This window comes from Colobus angolensis, unplaced genomic scaffold (genome assembly GCF_000951035.1).
Source record: "Colobus angolensis palliatus isolate OR3802 unplaced genomic scaffold, Cang.pa_1.0 Scaffold399, whole genome shotgun sequence".
In the NCBI taxonomy this organism is placed as follows: Eukaryota; Metazoa; Chordata; class Mammalia; order Primates; family Cercopithecidae; genus Colobus; species Colobus angolensis.
In genome coordinates this window covers 1,479,413-1,504,719 of record NW_012117365.1, presented here as the reverse complement: position 1 = coordinate 1,504,719, position 25,307 = coordinate 1,479,413, and the positions used below count along the sequence as shown (strand labels likewise).

The window sequence follows — 25,307 nt, the reverse complement described above, 5'->3', positions numbered from 1 at the left end:
TCCTTCCTTCCCCACCATCCCTCCTCAAACAGCAGATGCTCCCCCACCCCAGCAAACACCAGGAGTTACACCTGCACATCCACCTCTTCTGGGACAGGCTAGCTCCAGAGTGGCTTTTCAGACAAGCCCCTGCATCCAGGATGCTGAGAAACAGACCCTTAAGTCCAGCCACACTACATCACACAGACATGTCAGCCTCGCACTTTACCCTCATGGGGTAAAATCCAGGTGGGGATGAGGAACTTACTTGGTGCAAAGGGTTAAAAGAATAATTCCCCAAGGTCGATTTGGGGAGGAAATGACCTTCGTTTAGAGAGGTGGAAGAGTGGAGTGGCCCAACTGCTGGGCAGTTTTGGCAGCCAGGGATTGTAGGTAGGTCAGCCCAAGTTACCAGCACATCAGGCCCCTCCTCCAGCTAGAACCTCCCCTGTGCTAACCCTTCCCCAGAAGCAAGGGGCACCATGGCCTGGAACCCCCCAGTGGCAGGCCTCTCTGCAGACAGCTCCCCACCAGAGGAATGAGGGTATGGGTAGCCCCCACTTCCTGGGGTGACTGCTGGTCTGGGTATCACCACTCAGTGCTACATCAGCAAACATCTCTACTGTCCTGTGGGTCACTAACAACCCTATCATCCCAAAGGTGTAGAGTATTTTCACACCACCCTGACAGTGACTGCTGTAGAGGTGAATAAATCATAAACAGGAGATTAAAATACCCTTTTGCAAGGGAGTTTCCTTCTTGATCCTCCACTAGGGTGGAGGAGGACAGAGCCCTTTGTCCATTTCTAAGAACTTGACGAACGCATTTCTGCCTAAAGAGAAAACTCAGCCCAGTGGCCTCCTCCCCATCTCTATGCACCCAATGGCCCCCTTCTCGGATACTATAAGAATAGAGGCTCAGGCAGAGACAGGAGCCTGGGAGCTAACTCTGTTCATTTCCTTCCTGCCCTTACCCACTTCTTGTCCTGTGGGCAGGCCAGGTGGGGCTCTGGCTTCTTCCCCTATCTTTCTTGGGAGGAGTTACAGGATTCTAGCTTCAATCCAACACGGAACCATGCCAGCCAAAGAGGCCCTTTGGGCTGAGATGGCCTATCCACAAGCCGCCACTGCCTCCATGCCCCTCTGACTTTGGTTATGAATGCAGGCCCCAAGTCATTCAGGCCCCAAGACCTTTCTACTGCTACCCCAGGTAGTGCATCCCTGCCTCAGGTCCTGGGGCCACAGCAATTTCAGCACCTGGGGATAATGCCTGGGGAGAGGTGGAAAGAGCGCCTTCCCCACACCTCCACTGTCCTGCTGCTTTCTTCCCTACCAGATACCAACCCAAGGGCTGCTCTGTCCATCTCCTGAGCAACCTCTTGCCTTTCACCCTAGAGCTGAGGAGGGACAGGGACAGGTCTGGGCATTCCTGAGTCAGACTTCAGGATTCCCACGGGTCAGATTTCACAGGGTCCAGTCCAGGCAATGGTCCCCACCAATAGGGCCCAGTTGTCAAATCAAGTTAGGGTTTGAGTGGCTGTGAGAAGCTCCAACCAGACATGGGTGAGAAAGCAAGCAGAGGCAGGTGAGTGCCTGGAGCAGATGGCTCTGCAGAGGGCAGCAGTGGGGCACAGGAGAGCAGGGAGGCCCGGGGGAGGGGTAAGTATTGCTTAGACAGAGCTGGTGATGGTGGCAGACGAGAGTCCGGAGCCAGGCTGCTGGAGCCTAGCTGAGTCTGAGCTCCCAGACAGGGACCCTGGTCTGGAAATGCACAAAAACTGGAGCCCCAAATGAACAACTTCATGCAGCGAATCCCCAAATGCCAGACGGGATCCTCAGCAGTGGCGGGGAATAAGTCAGCCTCAGCCTTCCTTATTCCGGCAAACAGCCCTACCCACAGCACCTCCTTACCGAGTCATGCCCACCAGGAATGAGCCCCAAGGGGGTCAGGACCACCCTCAGGGCCTCAGGAGGACTGTCTGCTTTAGCAGATAACATGCCCTCTTGCGGCTGCCTGCCCAGGCCCACTGGCAGAGCTCCTTCAGCATCGCGGAGTGGGGAGGCTTGAAGAGACAGGAGATGAAGAACGAATGCTAAGGGGGCACCTGGCCAGGAACCCTGGAACCAAGACCTCGTGCTTCACTGGAGGAAGGAGGCAGTTCCAGCCGCAGAGAGAAAGTCATTTCTAAGCCCTCAGCGCCCCCCGCCCCCCCGCCGGTACTCTCTGCCTCCCCAGGGCCCTGGCCAGGGAGCTAGGTGGGCATGCTACATGCTGCAGAACGCATTCAGTGGCAGGAAGAGCTGCCGGAGCGGCTCTGGTGGGGTGGGGTTCCCAGAGGGCCTTCAGTGTGGCCAGCTGCAGCGGATGCTACATTCCTCAGAAAACAGCGGCAGAGCCAGGAGAGTCAAGAGTGGAACAAAAGACAAGACAGAAAACAAAGCAGAGACCACCAGGAGCAGGCACAGGTGGAGAACACACAGGCTCTGCCCCGGGCCCAGGACCAGGCAGCACCGACCAGTGGCCGCGTGCCCCACTTCCACCGCTGGAGACTCCTCAGGGTGAGTCGTGTCCACACAACACTCCTTTGGGTTTCTTTTCAACAAGATACAAAGAGACATGGAGACGTTTCAGCCCAAGTCGTCACCGGGAGTGACTATACCCAGACAAATGAACAGATAGGACGTGGTCACGTACACACACACACATGAACACACGCACACACGCACACACTACAGTCTCCACTGCCAGCTGGGATGAGCCCAGTAGCCAACAGGCATGCAGCAGGACAAGGGGTCCAGAAAGACACAAAGACTATGTACAGGGGAGGACATGGGGCCAGCAGGCACCCCTCCCCACACCACCATCCTGGCCTCTTCCTGACATCCTTAAGAGCATGAGGGGCTGGTGGCGCTCTCCAGGGAAGACTGGGACAGGCGCCTCGTGAGGGATCCGAGTGTGGAGTCTGCCACTGAGGAGGTGGGGAAGAGTTTGTACCAGCCGGTGACCGCGGCGCTCAGGTCCAGCTCGTCCAGCATGATCTGGGCCATGCCCATGAAGCACTTGTGGTCCATGCGGCCATAGTCTCCCCAGACAATCACCTGCCAGGAAGAAGAGAGGGAGGGAGTGAGCCACCTCCCTGACTCCAGGACTGTGCAGCAGGCCCGGGAACCTACAAGTTTCAGCAGGGTACCGATGGAACAGAGGGAGCCAGAACTCAGACTGATTTCACACAATAATTTACTGAGCACTTGAGGTGTGTTAGATACAATGCTATGGATTTTACCTAGATTCTTCCTCCCAATTGTTATAATAAGCCATGTAGATAGGGGTGCTCTGTATCATTATTTCCACGGAGGAAACTGTAGCTCAGAAAGGTTAATTAGCTAACCTAAAGCTGCACAGTAACTTGTGGCAGAGCTTGGATTAGGACCCGGGCGTGTGACTCCAGAGCCTCCCAGCATTTCAGATAACAGCCTTCCCCAGGAAGGGGCAGACTGAGAGTTCAGGACCTGGCCATAGCTCTAGCTGTGCTGCTGGCTTGCCGTGGGACTTGTGTAAGCTCCATGCCCTCGCTGGACCTCAGTGTTTCCAGCCACACCACTGAGAGAGGAATGGATTTGCTCAGTGATTTTCAAACTTATGTTTTCACTGGTGAATCCTTTTCTAAGCAGACACCAAAGATTATTCTTCCCATTCCCCAAAACCTAGGGTTCTGCAGTTCTTTTTTATTTTTAATTTTTAAGAGACAGGGTCTTGCTCTGTCACCCAGGCTGGAGTACAGTGGCATAATCATAGCTCACTGCAGCCTTGACCTCCAGGGCTCAAGCAATCCTCCTGCCTCAGCACCTCGAGTAGCTGGGATTACTGGCACAGGCCACCATGACCACCTAATTTTTTTTTTTTTTTTCATTTTTTAGAGATGGGATCTTGCTATGTTGCCAGGCTGGTCTCAAACTCTTGGGCTCAAATGATCCTCCTGCCTCAGCCTTCCAAGTCTCTAGGATTATAGGTGTGAGCCACCGTGTCTGGCTCTGCAGTTTAAATTTACAACTCCAAGGCTCCTTGCCACAGAACCATCTCAGCCCAGAGGAACAGCCCTAGATGAGAAGTTGAATGGCCCAGACAGTCCCTGGCTCTAGCCTCTTCTCTGTCACCTTCATGGCCTCAGGCAAGATCAGCAGCCACCACCATGACCGTTAATACTTAGTGAGTAGCTGTTTATGTGGCAGGCGCTATGTAAGGCTCCCTACATACAATCCTCTGTTTAATCGTCACAACATCTATCCATGGCTAATGAGTGCTGAGCTGGAATCTGAACCTAGGACTGAGCCCAGAGACTGATCCCCCACTGTGCTTTATCCCCATATGACCTCAGGTTCATCTATGAAATGAGCATGAAGATCCCTCCCTCCCAGGACTGTTGAGAAGGGCTAACAATACCAAGTGTACAGAAGGCCTTTGTTGCTTTCAAGTATTTGGGATGAGAGTCACCTGGCCTAGGCTCACCCCAAGCAAGTGACTTCATCTGTAAGAGACTCTGTTTCCGTAAAGTGGAGAGAATCACACCTACTCCACCGGATCATCTGCAGGATGAAGTGAGGTCGTGCTTGGAAAGCACCTAACACAAGGCTTGGCACAGACCTGATGTGCAATGAACATTAGCACTAGGGGAAGGAGGAGGCAGTGGTCACATGTGTCCTGGTTCTACCTACAAGCTGTGCAACCTGGGGAGCAATTTGGTTACCCCCAAAACCTTGGTTTCCTTATGAATCAGCTGGGGACAGGAATACCTCACAGGGTTGTGAAAGTAAATGAGTAATGCAAATTAATGCACCTACCACAGCACCTGGCACAGGATGAATCATAAATGAAAAACTTTAAATTACAACTTCCAGTCTGTGAGTCCACCCTGCCCTACTTGCCCTGTGACACCCACCTGCAGCACCTTGCCCTGGGGTCCCTCGTCAAAGAGCAGAGCCTGCTGGTACAGGGGATCACAGGTCTTCTTGGTCATCTTTGTCTTCTTCTTGGCCAAGCAGGCCCCATTCTCCAGCAGGTAAACCTTGATATAGGTGGCTAAGGGAGGAGAGAATGTATGTCAGGGAGGGGTCCAGGACAGACAGCTATGGCCTGCCCATCCCCTAACTGCCAGGTGATCTTGGAGGTGAGCAGGATGCATGGAATGAGCCAGCCAACGAACAGCAGGCAGAAGAGGAGACTCAAGTACTGGTTCCTCTATCCTCCCTTACTCCCCACCCTAGTCACTGGCCTTCCAGGCAAGCTGTGACTCCACTGTCAAGAATCCCGATTTAGGGCAGAGGGAGCTGAGGACCTGCTAGACCCAGAGCTCGGCTCTATGCCCCTCCCTGTCAGGACCCCATTTCCAAAATCCCTCACCTGGGAGGGATTTGGAGCCTGGTTTGGGGGTCAGGCCCCGAGCTTCAATCACTTCCACCTCCAGCTGGCCACTGCGGTCCATGATGGCAATGTGTACGTCTCCTGAAAGGAAGAAGAGGGTAGTCCAGGCAGGGCCAGACCAAGGGGCAGGCCAGCCAGCTGCTGTACTGAATGCCAGCCTGTGGAGGAGGCTACATGATCACTAGAAAGGGAACAAGATGGCACCAACCACATGGGTCAGAACTGCTCTCGGGAGACCACTTTAAAGCAGCCTAGGGCCCCTTTGATAGGCCCCTTAGGGTGGGGTGGGGTGGGGGCATGATCATCAGGGCCATGACGGGGTAACAACAGATGGCTGCCAAACCCCCATCTGTGTCTGGCTAACTGGGGGGCTCCTGTTTTAATGAGCAGAATAGCAAACTTGGGGACAGAGCTTCCTGTGTCAGGAAGACAGGGGAGGCTGTGGGCTCAGTGGCTGTTCTTCACGTCCCCATACATCTGTGTTGAAAGAATATCCGTTTGAGGCCGGGTGCGGTGGCTCACACTTGTAATCCCAGCACTCTGGGAGGCCGAGGCAGGCAGATCACGAGGTCAGAAGATCGAGACCATCCCGGCTAACATGGTGAAACCCATCTCTACTAAAAGTACAAAAAATTAGCCAGGCATGGTGGTGTGCACCTGTAGTCCCAGCTACTTGGGAAGCTGAGGCAGGAGAATCACTTGAACCCAGGAGGCGGAGGCTGTAGTGGGCCAAGATCACACCACAGCACTCTGGCCTAGGCAACAGAGGGAGACTCTGTCTCAAAAAAAAAAAAGAAGGGAGGAAAGGAAGGAAGGGAGGGAGGGAGGGAGGGAAGGAAGGAAGGAAGGACATTTGTTTGAAAAGGTGCTGAGTTAAAAACCTACCCAGGACACGAGGCACTATCTGGCAACAAGGGTCTGCTAGTGCATTACCAGTGGAGGCAGGGAAGGCCAGCAGACTTTCTGGGTGTGGACAGCTGAGAAATCTTCACTGTACTCCCATAGAGTGGATTATCCAGCTGGGGCAAGGTCTGTGTGTGGAGTTATGTCAGTTACCTGATTTCTAGGAACTCTTAGCTTTGTTCAACATTGGTTGGCAGAATTTGGAATTATGTAGTAGTCAGTCACTCAGAACAAAGTGGTGCAGAATCATAAGCCTAGTCCAGAAGAATCAAATGGGCCATTCTTTACAGGGGTGCAGAATCATAAGCCTAGTCCAGAAGAATCAAATGGGCCAGACTTTCAATTCAGTCACCCATTTTTAGATTCTCTAAGCCATCATGCAATTTTTGTATTTGCATACTAGGGAAGACGGGGGTTTACTAATTTCAAGAGACATCCTGGAATTCATCCACCTCCATCCAGCTATTCCTGACCTCCTTGTGGGGAAGGGAGAAGGGAAGGCCTTGGGAATTAATCTCCAGGTCTCACCGTAACATCACTAACGAGGTGAATAAGGCAAACTTGTCCTTCCCTGGTCTGATACCAGGTGGTACCACACACAAATGGTCCTGGCTGCCATGGCACATTAGCCTCGTGGAAGTGGCTGCCTCCTCTCACTGCTGCCCAGCCTGTGGCTGGGTCTAGGGCTGGGAAAAGCAGGCTCCCCAGACCCTTAAGAGACTGAAAACAAGGTTCCAGCCCTTGAATTGGATTTGGCTAATTCCCAGCCCTTGCTTTCAGCTGACCCTCGCCCTCTGAGGGTCCCTATCAACTCCTGTTCCATCAGGCAGGAGCTCCTGGGCAGGAGCTTTTGAGAGCATTGCAGTGGAAGGAGTCCTGGCCTGGAATGGAACTCCAGCTCCACTGCATGACTCACAGCAGGACACTGCACTCGGCTTCCTCATTTGCTGGGAGGGTAAAAGGCTCAGCACTGTCCTGATGGGGGCTGAGTGGGGACATGTGAGTCAGGTGCTGCTCAGGTCAGACTGAGGGGAAAGGGGTGGAGGCGAGGAGGCACCTCTGGAGGAGTTATCCCGGGGAGGAGCTGCTGGAAGCCAACAGAGCCAACACCTAAGGGAGGGAGGAGGCAGGGAGGCTCTGTCTGAGAGCTCATGAAATAGGCCAGACTGAAGCTAACAGGACCAAGCGTAAGGTTCAGGAAGTACCATCATCCCTCAGTATCCATGGGGGATTGGTTCCAGAACCCTACCCTGCTCCCACCCAGGGATATCACAATCCTTGGATGCCCCAGTCTCTAATATAAAATGGCAGCTGGGAGGCCAAGGCAGGCGGATTGCCTGAGCTCAGGAGTTCAAGACCAGCCTGGGCAACACGGTGAAGCCCCATACCTACTAAAATACAAAGAAAAAAATTTAGCCAGGCATGGCAGTGTGCGCCTATAGTCCCAGCTACTTGGGAGGCTGAGGCAGGAGAATTGCTTGAACCTGGGAGGTGGAGGTTGCAGTGAGCCGAGATCGTGCCACTGCACTCCAGCCTGGTGACAAAGCGAGATTCCATCTCAAAATAAATAAATAAATAATAAAATGGCAGCCAGGCACGGTGGCTCATGCCTGTAATCCCGGTACTTTGGGAGGCCGAGGTTGATGCATCACGTGAGGTCAGGAGTTTGAGACTAGTCTGGCCAATACAGTGAAACCCCGTCTCTACTACAAATACAAAAATTAGCTGGGCATGGTGGCACATGCCTGTAATCTCAGCTACTCAGGAGGCTGAGGCAGGAGAATCACTTGAACCTGGGAGGTGGAGGTTAGGTTATGGTGAGCCAAGATCATGCCAGTGCACTCCAGCCTGGGCAACAGAGTGAGATTCCATCTCAAAAATAAAATAAAATAATAAAAATAGCATAGTGTTTGCATATAATCTATGCACATCCTCTCATATGCTTTATTTTATTTAGTTTTTGAGACAGGGTCTCACTATATTGCCTAGGCTGGTCTCAAACTCCTGGGCTCAAGCAATCCTCCAGCCTCAGCCTCCTGAGTAGCTGGGAATACAGGCACAGGCCACTGCAACCAGCTTCTTCTGTATACTTTCAATCATCTCTAGATTACACTGGTGTGCCGCATAATGACACTTCAGTCGACAATGCATCATATACATGACAGTGGGCCCATAAGATTATAATGGAGCATATATAGAAACCTGATATACGGTACTTGATATTGGCATTGCAGATCAAATAGGGGAAATGATTGATATTCAGTAATGGTGCTAGGATATATGGTTTTCCATATGAAAAAATACATATAAATTAAAAAATATATATACATACACACACCATCTAGGTTTGTGTAAGTACACTCTATGATATTCACACACTGAAAATGACTGTACTTATAATACCTAACACAAAGCCTACATATCACTTCATTTGCATGGATTCGGGGTAGTACTTGGCACACAGCAAATCAAGTTTTGCTTTTTGCAACTTTGTGGAATTTTTTTCCCGAAATATTTTCTATCCAAGGTTGGTTGAATCCACAAACACAGAACCCATGGATACAGAGGGCCAACTATACTTCCTAGCTGCAAGGAAGAGCAATAAGAAAATGACTAAAGGGCCTCTAGGTGCCAGGCGCTGTTGGGTATAAGTCAAATAAGCCACAGTTCCTAAGCAGTAAATTGAAATACCTCATGGAAAGCATCTAACAGGAGCTCAGTAAAGTATTGTTAGATCATACAACTCAAGTGGGTATTATCATTCCCATTTTAAAGATGAGGAGACTGAGGCTCAAAGAAGGGAAGTGACTTGCTTAAGATCACAGAATTGGTGATAGAATAAACTCTACAATGGCCAGTGAAGGGCCCCCACTGAGCTCACCCTTCCTGTCGCATGGTCATCATTACCCCCACTCAACCTGCCCTCAATAAGACTCACCCATGGGTGGTGTTGCCAGTGTCTGTCGCCCCACAATCTGAGCTGGTCCCAGCCCATCCAGGAAATCGCTGAACTGGCTTTCAGCCCCCAGACGGGTGGTGGGGAAGATGAACCTGCAGGAGGAGGCAGAAGGATGCATGAGGGTGTCAGGGCAACCCGAGGATGAAAGTATAGCTGGCAGGCTGCCATGCTCTGCCCCTGGGGCCCTGGGCACTTCCCTCTGTGCCTCAGTTTCTCCTCTACACAGTAGGATTGCACTATTCTGGGAAAGGACAAACACCTGTTCATTTCTGCATACTAAAGAAAAATACTTTGATGTCACTTGAGAAAATAAACTAATGACAATAACACAATGATGCTATTTAATCCTTAAGCTCCAGGGACTTCTGAAGTGACTCTTACAAGGCAGGGCTTGCTGGATACCTGTGTCCTCACCAGGGTATGACAATACTAAGAACCAGAGACAAAGGTCAGAAATTTCAATGCCCAGAACAAGTTGTAAGAACGGAGGTCTGAGTTGACCGTAAGTTTGAAATCCATGTCAAACATGAGGTGGTGCCCAGAACAGCAGCTAAGACCAAAATAACACAATTACAGGGTTGAGGTGAATGGCAAGTGATGGTGGATGGTGATTGTTCCATGACTGTGTGGGGGTCTAGAAACAGTAACAAGAAAAGCTGACAGTGATTGATAGCTGGCCAGGTGCCAGTGGTGCATTAAAAGTTCCACAGGTGTTATATCATTTAATCCTTACAACCACTCTGTGTAGTAGGAGCTATTATCCAGTCTTACAGATGAGAAAACAGAGGCTCCAAAAGGTAAGATTGCCTTGCCTGCAAAACAGAGACAATGCCCAACTCATGGGGTTTTATATGTTGAGGATTAGGGCAGATGGAAAGTTCCAGACAAACAGAAAACACTAAATGATAGTTCTGGTTGCTGCTGTTGTTATCATCAAGGGAAACGTGCTACTTTTCTCTTGTGCTCCAGTCTAGATGTTCTGGGTGTGGCCAGCTGAGAAAGGACAGATGAGGGAGGGCTGGCCCTGCCAACCCTCAAGGGCTATGATAGAACAAAGGTCTAACATCTCCTAGAAAGGCCCAGGCTGCTGGCTGCAGAGATAAAAGGCTATCCAAGGAAGAATCTCCTACTAGATAGTTTGGCCTTGAGTCTCCCTTGTCTAGTGGCAGGCAGGGAGGAAAAAGTAGGCTGTGTATGCTTGTCAGAGAGAGCCTGTGTTTCTCCCTGACTAGGCCCAACCTCCACCCCATGGGGAGGGGCTTCAAGGCCCCACTTTCATTGGCCATGGTCAACAACAGCCTAATATCACATTCTTAGGACAATGATACCTTAGAATGTTAAATAAAGAAACTTAGACTCTCAAGGTCACAGAATTTTAGGAGCTGGATATAGCGTGGAGATTGTGAACACAGGTCATGGAATCAAACGGCCTTAATTCCAATTCTGACTCCATCACCACTTAATAGCTGTGACCTTGGGTAAGGTGCCTCACCCTCTTCCTCTCCCTGTTTCTCCACTTGTAAAATGGAGATAATGGTAGTACCCACAACCCTCAGGGTTGCTGTAAGTGTTAAATGATCACTGTTAGGCTGGGTGCAGTGGCTCACGCCCGTAATCCCAGCACTCTGGGAGGCCGAGGCGGGCGAATCAACTGAGGTCGGGAGTTTGCGACCAGCCTGACCAACATGGAGAAACCACCTCTCTACTAAAAATCCAAAATTAGCTGGGTGTGGTGGCGCATGCCTGTAATCGCAGCTACTCAGGAGGCTGAGGCAGGAGAATCACTTGAACCCGGAAGGTGGAGGTTGCGGTGAGCTGAGATTGCCTCACTACACTCCAGCGTGGGCAACAAGAGCAAAACTCCGTCTCAAGAAACAAGAAACAAAAAACAAAAAACAAGGCCAGGCGCGGTGGCTCACACCTGTATTTCCAGCACTTTGGGAGGCCGAGGCGGGTGGATCGCTTGAGCTCAGGAGTTCAGGACCAGCCTGGGCAGCACGGCGAAATTCCGTCTCTACAAAAATTGGCGGGGTGCATTGGTGTGCACCTGTCGTCCCAGCTACTCCTGAGGCTGACGCAGGAGAATCACGTGAGCTTGGGAGGCCGAGGGTGCAGTGAGTGGAGATCGCGCCATTGTTGCAATCCAGCCTGCCTACATTGTGGGAGTGAAACCCTGTCTCAAAAATAAAAAAGGCTGGGCGCGGTGGCTCACGCCTGTAATCCCAGCACTTTGGGAGGCCGAGGCGGGCGGATCACGAGGTCAGGAGATCAAGACCATCCTGGTTAACATGGTGAAACCCCGTCTCTACTAAAAATACAAAAAATTAGCCGGGCATGATGGCAGGCACCTGTAGTCCCAGCTACTCGGGAGGCTGAGGCAGGAGAACGGCGTGAACCCAGGAGGCTGAGGTTGCAGTGAGCGAGATCACGCCACTGCACTCCAGTCTGGGCAACAGAGTGAGACTCCGTCTCCAAAAAAAAAAAAAAAAAAATTAGCCGGGCGTGGTGGCAGGTGCCTGTAGTCCTGGCTATTTGGGAGGCTGAGGCAGGAGAATGGTGTGAATCCGGGAGGCGGAGCTTGCAGTGAGCCGAGATCACACCACTGCACTCCAGCCTGGGCGACAGAGCGAGACTCCGGCTCTAAAAAAAAAAAAAAAAGAGAGAGATGGTCTAATCACAGCCGGCAGATCCCAGTGTAAGAATGACCTATCTGAGATGCCCAGGCATGCTCTGCACATGGGAAGATGTAATAAATGCTTGAGAGTACTCGCATTCATGGAAGTAGGTGCAGCAGTGAGGCACACAATTACTGAATCTCAAACAATGGAGCCGCAGAGTCCTGAGCCTGGCAGTCACTGGGCCTTGAAGCAGAAGCAGAAAATCTTAGTCATACAACTATAATTTCATAGACTTAGAAGAGATCTGTGGGAATATCTAACCCAGTGACTTTCAAATTTTTTAATGCAACCTACATGTAAGAAAGGAGATTTAACATCTTGACCCAGGACAGATCTGTGTGCGTCTATACATAAAAAATGGAAACAAAAATTCGCGAGGCAATTTATCCTTACTTCATAAGATATACCTGTTTCTTTTTCTAACGCTGGTTTTGACCCACTAAACCTATTTTATTTCCTGTCTATGAGTCACCATCCATGGTTTGAAAAACACTGATCTAGTCCAATCTCCTTCCCTCAGCTCTAAGCAAGCCTCCTTGAGAGAACGCCACTCATCTGGGTCACAACAATGGTTTTAGATTTAAAAGGATTTTAGGGCCACATTTTCCTTTCCACTCTTTCCTCTGGAGCAGGGTAGTGTGTGGGTGGTGGGAGGTGGGAGGTAAGGGTCTCTTCCTGAAACATACAGAAGGAACTGATAGCTCCTGGATATCTGGATATTCCAATGGGAGCGATGGAAGACCTGGGGTCCAGGCAGAGTGTTGAGGGGAGAGGTATGAAGGAAGGCAGAGACACAGAGGACCCAGACATTTTAGTTGGAAACAAAACAGGGAGGCTTTCCCACCCTGCCCAGTGGCTCTGTGACTGGAGGACCGAGGAGGAGGGAGGGGACCACAGCGCGGGGCTGCACGCACGTGCCGTCGGAGCTGTTGCTGTTGGTGCTCCCATCGGTGGACTCCCGGCTGCCCTGGCGCGTGACTCGGCTCCGCATCTCCACCGCGATGCCTGTCTCCGTGCTCCGGCGGATGTTGCTGCGCAGCTTCTTGGTGGCCCCTTCTGTGACCGCCCCCCACCCCAAGCACAGAGAGGGAACAAGGTCAGATTATGAATGGGGCTTCTCTAAGAGTCCTGCCAAAGTTACTCTCTTAGCATTGGGGGGGTTGATGGGGAGGATAAGCAGGGCTCTGACTGGAGGCAGGGGCATGGCTGAGCTGACCTCAGAGCTGGCCCTGCTCAGGGCACTGACGCTGACAAAGCAGACTAGAAAGATGGCTGCAGGCAGAGTCATGATGGCGCCACCAGGCAGAGCCGCAGATCTGCAGCCGGGGCCGGTGCCTCACCCTCATGAGGCTCCCCTGACGCCCACCTTCCCGCTCAATTTCAGCCCTTGCCCCAAAGGTTAAGTGTGTCTCCTCCCACTCTCTTCTGGAAAGTTCATCTCTGGGATTCTCAGACTGACTTTCCGTCTTTCAGGTACCCTCAGACCCTATCACACCCGGACCTCACAACTCACCTCTGATACCTCTGGTGGCTCTATAGGAAAGTCCCCGTGGGAAGCCTGACCACTCTCAAACAAACCTGCCTTCTCTAGGTGGGGCTGAACATGGAGAGGATGTGTGTGGAGAGCTGGAGAGGCCATTAGGGAAACAAGACAGAGAGGGACTGCTGGGTTGACCCAAATTGCCTTTGGCTTTGGGAAAAGGTCTGCAGAAAAAGTTCCGAACCTGGCCTGTGAGAGCTTACCCCTGTACCTCTGTGCCTCCTGTTCAGAGGCTCTCGACCCCCATATCCTAGCCTCCCTCTCAGCCTTGCAGGGAGCATGGGACACTTTCCCTCTCCCAGCAGCACACCATCCTGCCTGGGTTTCCATGGCAACCTCCTCGGCATTGCAGTGTGGTCCCTCTAGACACCTCTTCTCCCGGGGGGGTGGACAGGGGAGACGGGCTGAGGGTTTGCAGGGACTTCCCCCGCTGAAGCTTGGCAGCTGGAGGAGCTTGATGGGGAGGGAACTGGCCCTCAGATAGGAACTGCACCAAAGGAACCATTTGCTGTCACTGGTTAGAGGCCAAGCGAATTAAGAGTGGAGTTGCCTACAGGGAGGGGGAGAGGCCAGGGCAGGCCAGGCAGCACAGCCCCTGAAAGCAGTGGGGAGCAGGGAGCTGGTTACCTTGGCAATTCTCTCCCACCACACCCAGTGGTGGGCTGGGGAGGGGATGTTCAAGACCCTAGCCTGGGAAAAGGAAGACGTTATTCCTCCTGCTTCATCTGCTTGTCTTTCAGAAAGTCCCCACTAGAGGAGGGCAGGCTGAGAGGTCTAGGATCACTAGTGGATGGGAGGGTGGGTGGTGGAACAGGCTGAGAACAGGGTGCAGGGTGAGGAAGAATGTCTTCTCTGAAATCATCCCAGCTTCTGGGATACTGGAATCCATGACACCATCAATATGTCTGTCTGTCTCACACACACACACATACACACACACACACACACACAGAGTCACATTAGCTCATATATATTTTTTTCACAAAGAGAGGCATAGGCAGACATGCACGAGCAGCAGCAATCACATATATAAATACAGTAATCCCATACACAAGGCTACATGCATGTTTATATCACAGCCACACGGTCACAAATGGTCCTACCAGGTCTTGGTCACACGTACACATGATGTATTCTGTCGCCTTTGGTCAAGTCATGGATACATGATCTTTGCATGTAACACTTGAAGTTGAACCGTCCCATTCATCACACATGTTGATGAAAACCCACAAATGGTGTCTGACCCACCTCACACACAGAGGCCTGGGTAATAATGCTGGTGTGTGGGGCCTCTCCCTGTCCATGGCCCCTAATTCTACGTCATCTGTAACCCAATTAGAAGACAGATGGGTCTGTGGGGGCTCCCTCGCCTTCATATCTCTACCCCACAACACACAGCCTGAGGCTCACCTCCTCATGACCCCAACCCTCCTCTTTCAGAGTTTAGGGAAACTTAGACCCATTTGGGAGCAAATTTGCCTTCTTAGATAAGACTTGTCTAACCCCATGTGAGACCCTGAGTCGGGGAGTCACAGAATCCTGAAATCTTAGAGATACTTTGGCTACCCCTCCCCCAAATTTCACAGATGGGAAGCTTGAGGTCCAGGTGCCGAGAGAGCTGGGACTAGGTCAGGCCCACAGACTCCCAGTCTGCTGTCATGCTCTTTTCACTCCCCTCCCAATCCCCCATCTAGTTGAGAGGTGATTCCGCAGAGATGAAGTTCCATGACTTTAGAGGGAGGAGAAAGCTCTTGCAATCTCAGAGATGATCCCTCCACTGGCTTCATACATGTCCGTACGATCCCTCCACTGGCTTCATACATGTATAGTCTCAACCCCTACTGATTTAAGGAATAACTTTATATAATCTCTCTCTCTCTAGAGAAACAGGCCAAGTTGCCTGAAATAATTCTATGGGCCCCAGAGACCAAAAGACTCCAGGAACCATCCCATCTGTCCCATCACAAACAAAGGAGGGGCACTCATACCCTGTACCACCACTCCCCATGGCATCTTCTGGAATGGTCCTGAGCCCTCTCTCTACCCTGACCCAGATCCCGGAGTCCAGAAGGGGAAAGTCGCTGTTCCTGGTACTGAAAATACTAGCTCCATTTGGGCAGGGGCTAGGACAGCCCAGGATGGTCCTGTGTAGACCCAGCCAATTGCCAGACCAGAACCCACCTGTGTCCTGGACCCAAAGCTCTGACCCCACCCTCCTCACTGCTCCCACGACTTAGTGAATGTTAGATCCAAAAGGAAACTGGGAGAGAGCATTTTAGCTCCATTTTACAGAAGAGGAAACTGAGGCCCAGCAGAAAAGTAAATTTCCCAAGGTCCGATGGTGAGTTACAGAGCCAGGACTCGCCCTCTAAAGTGAGTTTTTGTAAGTCCACTCTAGGGCAACATGAGGAATAAACTGGAAGAAGGCAGGCAGGAGGCAGGAGAACTAGAGAGGAGGGTGGTGCAATCGTCCAGGCTAGATATTATGGGTCCTGTACTAGGGCAGGGGCTTTGAAACAAAGAAGGATGGGCAGGGCTCTAGCCAACGTAGAGTACGGACACACTAGGAGGAAGGAGGCCCTGGGAAGGGCAGACCTGAGCCCAGAAGACCGAGTCCAGGAGAGGAATTCCTCCCAACTTCACACAGCCCAGCCCTGCAGGGAATGGAACCATCCCATCTGTTGGGAGTGGGGGCACCCTTCTAGGGTCTTTCCCAGAACAGTTTCCAGAGCGAATGCCCATGAGTCTGCCTCATATATTCCTCTGGCACCAGATGCTCCCACCCACGAGGAGAGTCCGAGCTGGGATACTGGCATCCTCAAGGCATGGGGGCAAAAAATGGAGAAGGAATTCTAGATGGAGAAGAGTATGCTACAGGGAAGGAGCAGAGGTATGGAGGCTGAGAACTCACTTCTCTTTTGGCCTTATGGTATAATGGCAGGTAATAATAATAGCATCGACACTTCGCTGAGTGCCTACCCTATGTACCAGGCATGAAGCTGGGTGCCTTTGCACACCCTATCTCATTTAATCTCCTGGACAACTCTGCAAGGCATGTATCACTGCCCTCATTCTACGAACAAGGCAGCAGGCTCAGAGAGGTGAAGTAACTTGCCTTAGTCACCCGGTTAGTAAATGACAGGGGGTGGATCTGAACTTGAGGTTGTTCTCCAGGGACATGCTTTCTCCCCAGGCTCTGGATGCCTCATCAATAACATAAGTACAGCGTCCTAGATGATCTCAAGGGACCCTCCCCGCTCTGACTTTCAGCAATTAGCTGATTCACAGACACCTTCAGTTAGAAGGGCATCTGGGCAGTTCCCCTAGCTCCAGTCCTTCAGCCATGCCCTTGCATACCAAGGAGACAAGGGATTCAGAAGCCCCAACATCATTCATCTCTTCTCGAGATGAAAGGTCTTCCTGGTATCTGCTCCAATCCCTGCCTGCAGCCTGTAAAGTCAAGGCAGACCACTAGAAGTTTCTCCCAGTGACTCAGGTCCCTATCCTGGCCTTGGAAGATTGTCCCTCCAAATCACTTTGGGCATGAAGAAGCCTTTGGGTCTGAAACTGAATCAGCTGGATTCCTGGGCTTGGTCCCCTGGAGCCAGACTCCTGAGGTCCAACACCTCCATGACCTCCTAATCTTAATCTCACTCCTTGGTCCTATCTCAGCCCCCTCCTTGTCCCAGCCCAACTTCTAGATCCCCAAGTCCCCATCTTTCTGACTCTCTAGTACCAGGCCTAAACTACATATTCACAGAGGCCACGCCCACTCTAGGACTCTGATAACCTCAAGCCCCTTCCCCATCTATAATAGCTTTCCCCAGCCAGAAACCACATCACAGCTTGATTGCTGGAAAAGACCAGCCCACGTGCTCCTGTCGAGGGCTTTGTAAAAATCTATTTTAAGGCCTGGAAAAGTCCCCCACCCCCAGCCCCAACTGGGAGCCTTGATGAGCATTCTCCCCGGATCCTCCGGAGCCCCCGCCCCCTCACCATCCCATCCAGCTGCCTATTTGAAGGTTTCTGGGGAAGTTGTTACTCTGAACAAAATAAGCAGGAAGAGATTTTAAAACAAAACCAGCTGGTGTCTGGGCTGATGCCACAAAGTGAGGAGGTCTTGGTGGGGAGGGCTGGCTCCTCTGTGTTGTGGGGTCTATGTATGTCACAAGGTGGTCACCTACCAGGATGAACATAACTGAGATTCTGCAGCGAGGTGTCTGAAAAAGGATACTGTACTGATGAGGGTGGAGCTATTATGGTGTATGTGAATGTGGCTTTGTGATGTACACCTGCATACATGGGACATGTTTCTGTGATCTGGGTCTGTGCATGTAATCAGAGGGCCGTGTCTGTGTAGTTTGCATGACTGGTTTTATCTGTGACCATGCACAGTGTGAATTACTCTACTGTGCCTCCCTGGAAATATGGGCAGCTTACCAGAGCCACTGAGTGCTCTATTTATGTAACTGTACAAGTCACACATCTTTGTGTGTGTCTCCCTTGTGCTTCGTAACATATACATGGGACTACAGAAGTGCATTTGTGTGGTTATTTGTATTTAGGAGACTGGGAGACTACAGGTGAGACTGAATCTTTTTTGTTTTTTAAACCAGGGGGTCTCACTATGTTCCCCAGGCTGGTCTCAAACTCCTGGGCTCAAGTGGCCCTCCCGCTTCTCCCTCCAAAGTGCTGGGATTATAGGTGTGAGCCCTGCACCGGCACCTGAGACTAAATCTTGTGGATGTGTATGTCTGTAAAATTGTGGTGTCACTTACACAGTGCCAGGAACATAAGCCTGTTTAACAAGTAACTACTGGTTAATGTCTAAGTCTGTGTGTGGAGACAGTGGAGTGTAAAGGTTAAGAGCATCAGCTAGGAAGCCCAATTGCTAGAGTTTGAATCCAGACTCCACCATCTACTAGTTGTGTAGTTTGAAGCATCTGACCTCCCTTTTCTGTTCTTTGGTACCTGCCTCATAGATCTCCACGGAGATTTAATCAGTCCATACACCTACTGGACCTAGAACAGGACCTGTTGTATGGGAAGGGCCACCGTATAAGTGTTTGTGGGCATGGGAGTGCAGATCCATCAGGGCAGTCCCTGGGTAGTCTGTCTTTGCAAAGTGTCCCCTACCCCCACCCCGTGATGTCCCAGGTCCCCTCACCAGGCTGTGGAAGCTGGAGTGTGCTCTTGCTCCACTGAGTCAGGCCCACAATGGCCACCATCTTGGCACCCAGGCTGCTCCTCCGCTTCTTGGCGGTGCTGGTCCCAGCCCCGCCCCCAGCTTGCTGGGATCCGCAGATTTCACCGCTAATGCTGGAGCTCCGCACCACGTTCCTGGAGGCCCCAGACGAGGCAGGACCTGGCTCCCCGTTAAACATGGTCCCTGGGGCAGCAGGGCCTCAGGCAGCTCTGAAGGTGGGCAGGAAACAAAGGATCCCACGTCAGACCTGGATGAATCTACTGCAGTCCCACCACTTCCTAGCTGCATGACCTTGGGCTAGTCACTTGACCTCTCTGAGGCTGTAAGGTTTAAATGCACAAACAAATGTCAAGCGCATGCACAGGTTCTGGCTCAATAAAAGGGACTATTCCTATTAGCACATGGCTATGAAGAACCTCGCAGGTGACCTGGTTTAATGGAGAGGATCGAGGCTGTGGAGTCACATGGCCCAGGCTTGAATTCCAAAGGTCTCTACACACTAGCTGTGTGAACTTGTGACCAAACATTCTGAGGTTTCAGTGAACACCTCAGCAAGATGTGAAATAAGAGCACTTAGCTCATAGGATTGTTCTAAGGATTAAATTAAATAATGCATGTGAAGTGCCCATCAGGCTTAGAGGAAATATTCAGTAAGTATTAGTGGTTATTATTTTCATAGCAAATAATAACAGGGAGAACAGAACTGGCTCCAGTCTGTGCAGACTCTGGTGGGGTCCTTCTGTGTGAAGGGGGTACTGCAGAAAAGCCCAAAGCAGCAAGAAAATCACCCTACTTGAAAGGCATTTTAGTCTATTCCCTTCCAGCCACCCTTCCATGCATTTTTTAAAATAATTGAACTCATACTGCAAATATCATTTTATATACTAGTATCTTTTTTCATTTAACATTATATCATGGCTGGGCGCGGTGGCTCACGCCTGTAATTCCAGCACTTTGGGAGGCTGAGGTGGGTGGATCACTTGAGGTCAGGAGTTCGAGACCAGCCTGACCAACATGGTGAAACCCCATCTCTACTAAAAATACAAAAATTAGCCAGGCGTGGTGGTAGGCGCCTGTAATCCCAACTACTCAGAAGGCTGAGACAGGAGAATCGCTTGAACCCAGGAGGCGGAGGTCGCAGTGAGCCGAGATCGCACCATTGCACTCCAGCCTGGGTGACAGACCAAGACTCTTGTCTCAAAAAAAAATACATCATAAGCATTTCCCAATGTCATTAACACTATGTATGCTACCATGATAATTCCATTGTATAGAAGTAGCATAATTGACTTACGTATTTCAATATAGTTACCTCTTAGATCAGGCCCAAGTTTCTCTCCTCTTTCTCTCTTTCCTCTCTTTTGTTTTTATTTTTTATTTATTTATTTTTTGAGATGGAGCCTCACTCTGTCACCCAGGCTCAAGTGCAGTGGTGCAATCTCAGCTCACTGCAAACTTCACCTCCTGGGTTCAAGCAGTTCTCCTGCCTCGGCCTCCCAAGTAGCTGGGATTACAGTCATGCACCACCAGGCCTGGCTAACATTTTGTATTTTTAGTAGAGGGGGGTTTCACCATGTTGTTAAGGCTGGTCTCGAACTCCTAACCCCAGGTGATCTGCCTGCCTCAACCTCTCAAAGTGCTGGGATTATAGACATGAGCCACCGTGCCTGGTTTCTTTCCTCTCTTTTAAATAAACACGGCAATAAACATCTTTCTTTTTTTCTTTTTCTTTTTGAGATGGAGTCTTGCTTTGTCACCCAGGCTGGAGTGCAGTGGCACGATCTCGACTCACTACAACCTCTGCCACTTAGGTTCAAGTGAATCTGGTGCCTCAGCCTTCCGAGTAGCTGGGATTACAGGCATGCGCCATCATGCCCAGCTAATTTTTTTGTATTTTTAGTAGAGATGGGGTTCCACCCTGTTGACCAGGCTGGTCTCAAACTCCTAATCTCAAGTGATCCACCAGATTGGCCTCTCAAAGTGCTGGGATTACAGGTGTGAGCCACCACAAGCAGCCTAAACATCTTTCTACATGGATATTGTCTGGTTGTTTCTTTAGGACTGATTCCTCAAAACGGACCAACTGGGTCCGGGGGTACAGATACTGCTAGGAGCTTCCCTAGCATCCACTCCCTCTTTCTGCTTCCTGACAGAGGGCTGGTTTTGTCCAGGTACCACCCACTCCTTGTTTTAGAGGCAGATCTTGATTAATTTAAGGCAATCCATGAATGGCATTCACCTTGGCAACTCTTACTTGTCCAAGCAAGGGAAGATTTGGATTCCATGCTTATAAGAGAGGTGGGGGGCCCTCCTTCTTTCTCCCTCTGTCCTTCTCTTTCCTACACCCTAGAGAGGGCTCAGCCCTAGGATGAAGCCAGTGCTACTGTGAACAGACAGCACTCAGACAGGAAGTACCTCAGGCCACACCTAGGGCCTGCCCTGCGCTGGTCTTCCAATGATGTGAGACAATACATTTTCCATTGCTTAAACCAGTTTGAATCAGAGTTCTCTGTTACCTCCAAAAGCATCCTACCTGATGCCAGGGTCATAAATGTCTTTTGGATTCTCAGAATATATTGTCAAATTCCTTTTTAAAAATATTGACATTTACTCTCCCTATTAGCTGCAGTCAACAAATATTTAAGCCCCTAAAATTCCCAGGCCCATGCTGAATGCCAAGGATACAGCCGTGAGTCAGACCAGCTTGGTCCTGCCCTCCCAAAGCCTCCAGTCCACGAGGGAGACAGACAGTAAATAACTAATTCTACAGTTAAATATTTAATGACGGTTATGCTAAGTGCTAGGGAAGAGGACAGAGGGCCCTGAGAACCATTCTGGGGGAGGGGGCTGCAGGAGTCAATGGCTCTGTTTTGAACAGAGGTGGGATCTCCAGCTGTCGGCCTCCACAGTTTGGCTGCAAAGTCCCATGCTGAAGTCGGTCTCCTCTGCTCAGGAAGAACCCAACAAGGCCAGCTGCTCCAGCATCCTCTGCACCCAGCACGCTCCTGGCTCTGTCCTAGCCCACAGTGGTTTTCCTGGGGCAGCTGACCATCCCAGGGTTCAGGGCACTTCGCTTGACCCTGGGCCCTTGGGCCTGGTACACTGAAGGAGTCCGCCTTTTCAAAAGGACACAGAAAGGGGAGGGAGATTGGGTGGAAGAGGAAAAGCACCATTGTGACGGATAAGGAAGGCAGTCCCCAGACAGCTGACAATGGTCACCTGGTCAGCATGACTCCTGCCAGCCTGGCAAAGTATAGCTGACAGAGGGGATGAGTTAACGCCTCATTTTGCCTTCTCTGTGGCTGCCTGGACCGATCTCATTCACCGTGTGACGTGTGCAGAGTCCTGGATTGTATTTCTCCATCCCTCATCAACCCTGCAGCTAATGGAAAGTCCCCCTGGACTGGGGCCTGTGGTGATCTCTTCTTTTGAGTTTCCAATTCTAGTGCCAGTTTGTGTGTTTTTTGGGTATCTGCATGGTCTTTTGGTGGAAGATGGGAGAAGGCTTATCTGATACTGTGACTCTGCCATGGTGTCGGTCTAATTTACTCCTTACAGTATTTCTGGAAGGCATGTGGTTATCTCTGTATTGTAGAGAAGAAAACTGAGTCTCAGAGAAGTAAAGGACTTATCCATCCTAGCCAGCTAAGAAGAGGCAAGGCCTGCACTTGAACTCAGGTCTCTTGTTTCCACAAAGAGACAGAATGCTGAGCATCCCCTGTCCCTTCAACCAAAAATGGAGGCCCGGCCCTTAAGCTCAGACTCTGCTCTGGGTCTCTGGGCCCTTTGAGAAAACTACAAGGAAAGTGTCTGTATGAGAAAAGCCCCTCTGGCCCAGGTTCCCACAGCTGGCATGAGCATCTAAGTTAGGGCAGGAGAAATCCCAACCGGACCATAGCTGGAGAAGCAAAGTGCTTCCCTAGCACAGCCTCCGGGAAGCAGGAGAGTACCACCCCCAGGGGGTGGAAAGGGAAGGGGGTAAGGGACAAAATTCCTGACCCTGCCAACCCAGGGGCTCATGTTTCCTCATGAATAATAAATGGAATTGACAAGCAGTTGGTTTGGAATCAAGGTCTCTGCACCATCCAGAGCTATTTTCTCATCTTGAACCATCTAAGGATCAACCAGCGGGGCTGGAGAACTGAAAAATGCTTGGGAGGGCCCAGTCTGCAGGCCACTTCCCAAGGGGGCAGGAGGAGCCAGACCCAAAGCACTGGACCCAAGGTCCTAGGACTGACCCTGTGGGCCAGAAGTCCTGGGTAGGGCAGCTTGGGAGGGTTAGGAATCAGGATGTGGGATTCGAATGTGAACAGATTCCTTATGTGAACTCCTCTGGGCCTCGGCTGTCTCATCTGGGTGTAAAATGAAGGGGTCAGATTAAGTAATCTCTAAAACTCCTTTTGAGTGGGAGAGTTGAGTCTATGAATGCACATTGGAGCGGAGGACTCGGAATTAGAGATCTAGTTTCTTCTCTGGCAGCAGGTCTAGCTCAGGAAAGACATGCCAAAGTTACAGATAGGGCACCTAAAAGGAGGGACATCCACAGAATAGCAACCCCTGAGCCATCAGACCACAGGGATGGAAAATGGAAGGTGGTGGAGACTGTGGCAGAGTGGTGAGGAGCGGGCAGGACACAGAGCACACCATGTCACATGTTGGTGATTCCAAATGATTGCTAAATAAACTATACCCTTCCCACGCAAGTCCCTTCACTGATTCCCTGCTTCTGAGCAGACCGTCCCTTTCTCAGCCCGGGTCATGGCACCTCAGGGAAGGAAACCATCCTGTGATCTCAGTGAGTCACAGAGACCTCACTCTGAAGTTCTTCCTGCTGACTCCCAGCTATTACCACAGCAGCAGAGAAACTTCGATTTATCCTCCAGGGAGAAGCTACTGCCCCCACTTCTGCCAAAACTCCATGCCAGAAGAGACCTGCTCAGCTCCCCAGGAATAAGCTTTGTGTTTTCTTTTTAGCCCTTGGATGTTTGGCCTCTACCCTGGGGTCTCAGTACCCTAAAAGGACCCTCCAAACTCTCTCCTGAATCCTGATAACAGCAGGTCTCAGGGCCCTACCAGGCTACCCTGGGCCCCTCAGTCCCTTTAACCGTGGGCCTAACCCGATGATTTTTTTTTTTTTTTTTTTGAGACGGAGACTTGCTCTGTCACCCAGGCTAGAGTGCAGTGCAGAAATCTTGACTCACTACAACCTCCGCCTCCCGGGTTCAAGCAATTCTCCTGCCTCAGCCTCCTGAGTAGCTGGGACTACAGGTGCCCACCATCACGTCCAGCTAATTTTTGTATTTTTAGTAGAGATGGGGTTTTGCCATATTGGCCAGGCTGGTCTCAAACTCCTGACCTCGTGATCCGCCTGCCTCGACCTCCCAAAGTGCTGGAATTACAGGTGTGAGCTACCGCGCCCCACCCAGATGAGAATTTTTGGTAGTTCAAGGCCACACAAAAGCTCAAGATGATCCTAGCCACTCACCTTTCCAACAGTAAAGACCGAGGAATGCATCACAGGGTGACGGAGTGTTAGGCTGGAAGGGACTGCAAATAACTGAAGCTCCTACCACCCCTCCCCATCCTCTACTCACAGTGGACACCACTAACCTCTCTCTTTCCCACGAAGGTCAGACAGCCTCAGAGTCCCTCTCAACACAGGGCTCCAGCACCAGCTGATGAGAAACAGCTCATGAGCTAAAACTGACTTGCTGTCTCTATTCTAGCCTGGGCCTTTTATTTTGCAGAACAAGAAATCAAGGCCCAGAATGTGGGAAAGACGCACCAGGGTAACACAAAAAATTGGTGGCAAAATCAGCGCTTCCACCCTAAGTCCCCTAACTCTCAGGTCTCAAATCACCTATCAGTAGTGCTCCCTCCCCACCCTTCACCTGGAAGAAAACCCAACTCACCAAATTGATGAATCTGAGCCTGGTGTTCCGCATCACAGGGGGCTGTGCCCCTCCCAACAGCACACCCCTAGGGCATCTGCACAAGGCTTCAATTGACTTCTGCTAAAACACCAGTTTTCAAGAAATGAGGTGAAGGCAATCAGGGCAGGCTCCCAGGAGGAGGCGATGTGGCAAAAGGGTCTGGAAGGGAAGAGGGGAGCTTAGAGGAAGGGCTAGGTAAGGCATCTGCCCTCAAGGGCTTCCAGTAGATTGTGGCATAAAAAGATAGACTTTGAAGAAGCTGTGTGACCGTGAGCAAATCATTTAAACTCTTCAATTCTCCGTTTCCTCTTGTAAAATTTTCACAACTCCTGGGCCCCCTAATGTTCCTTTAGGCACTTGGATGCCAAGCTGCTGAAGACCCACAGCTTTGAGATTTTTTAATACATGTACAGAGACTCACCCAGGACCAACCGCTGAGGAGCTCTAGACCCCATCCTTCCTTCCTCCAACCTCCCTCTGATTAATGGGGTCTGTGTTCCTCCCCAGACACTCTGTGACATGCCCAGCAGTTGGGGGACACACTCCTGGCTCTGCCCCTAGCCATGCGATCCGTAGCAGGTCCTTCAGCTTCTCTGAACCATTCCCTCCATTCCCTCCTCTACAAAACGAGTCTAATCACCACCTGGGCCCTCCCCGACTCTCCCGGCTAGACTAGGGGTCAGATGAGACA

The 25,307-nt window shown here is 51.0% G+C and overlaps 1 protein-coding gene across 1 annotated transcript; it reads right to left on the bottom strand.

Moving 5' to 3' along the window:
• Window positions 1-2,559: 2,559 nt before the first annotated feature.
• RIMS3 (regulating synaptic membrane exocytosis 3) lies at window positions 2,560-24,790 on the bottom strand. The gene is made up of 7 exons (XM_011955200.1): window positions 24,596-24,790; window positions 18,645-18,892; window positions 12,852-12,993; window positions 9,239-9,351; window positions 5,377-5,478; window positions 4,916-5,055; window positions 2,560-3,077 (listed from the first exon to the last, which is right to left on the bottom strand). Exons 2-7 carry the CDS (start codon window positions 18,859-18,861, stop codon window positions 2,865-2,867), a joined length of 927 nt encoding a protein of 308 aa, XP_011810590.1. The 5' UTR covers window positions 18,862-18,892; window positions 24,596-24,790; the 3' UTR covers window positions 2,560-2,864.
• Window positions 24,791-25,307: the final 517 nt, after the last annotated feature.

Bases quoted from the DNA above. Each gene is read 5' to 3' on its own strand.
- RIMS3 (XM_011955200.1), bottom strand. From the start codon at position 18,861: ATGTTTAACGGGGAGCCAGGTCCTGCCTCGTCTGGGGCCTCCAGGAAC. The intron at 5,056-5,376 runs GTGAGGGATTTT...CTCCTCCCTTAG, and splicing joins AGGCTCCAAATCCCTCCCAG to CCACCTATATCAAGGTTTAC. The intron at 3,078-4,915 runs GTGGGTGTCACA...TCTTCCTGGCAG, and splicing joins CCCAGGGCAAGGTGCTGCAG to GTGATTGTCTGGGGAGACTA.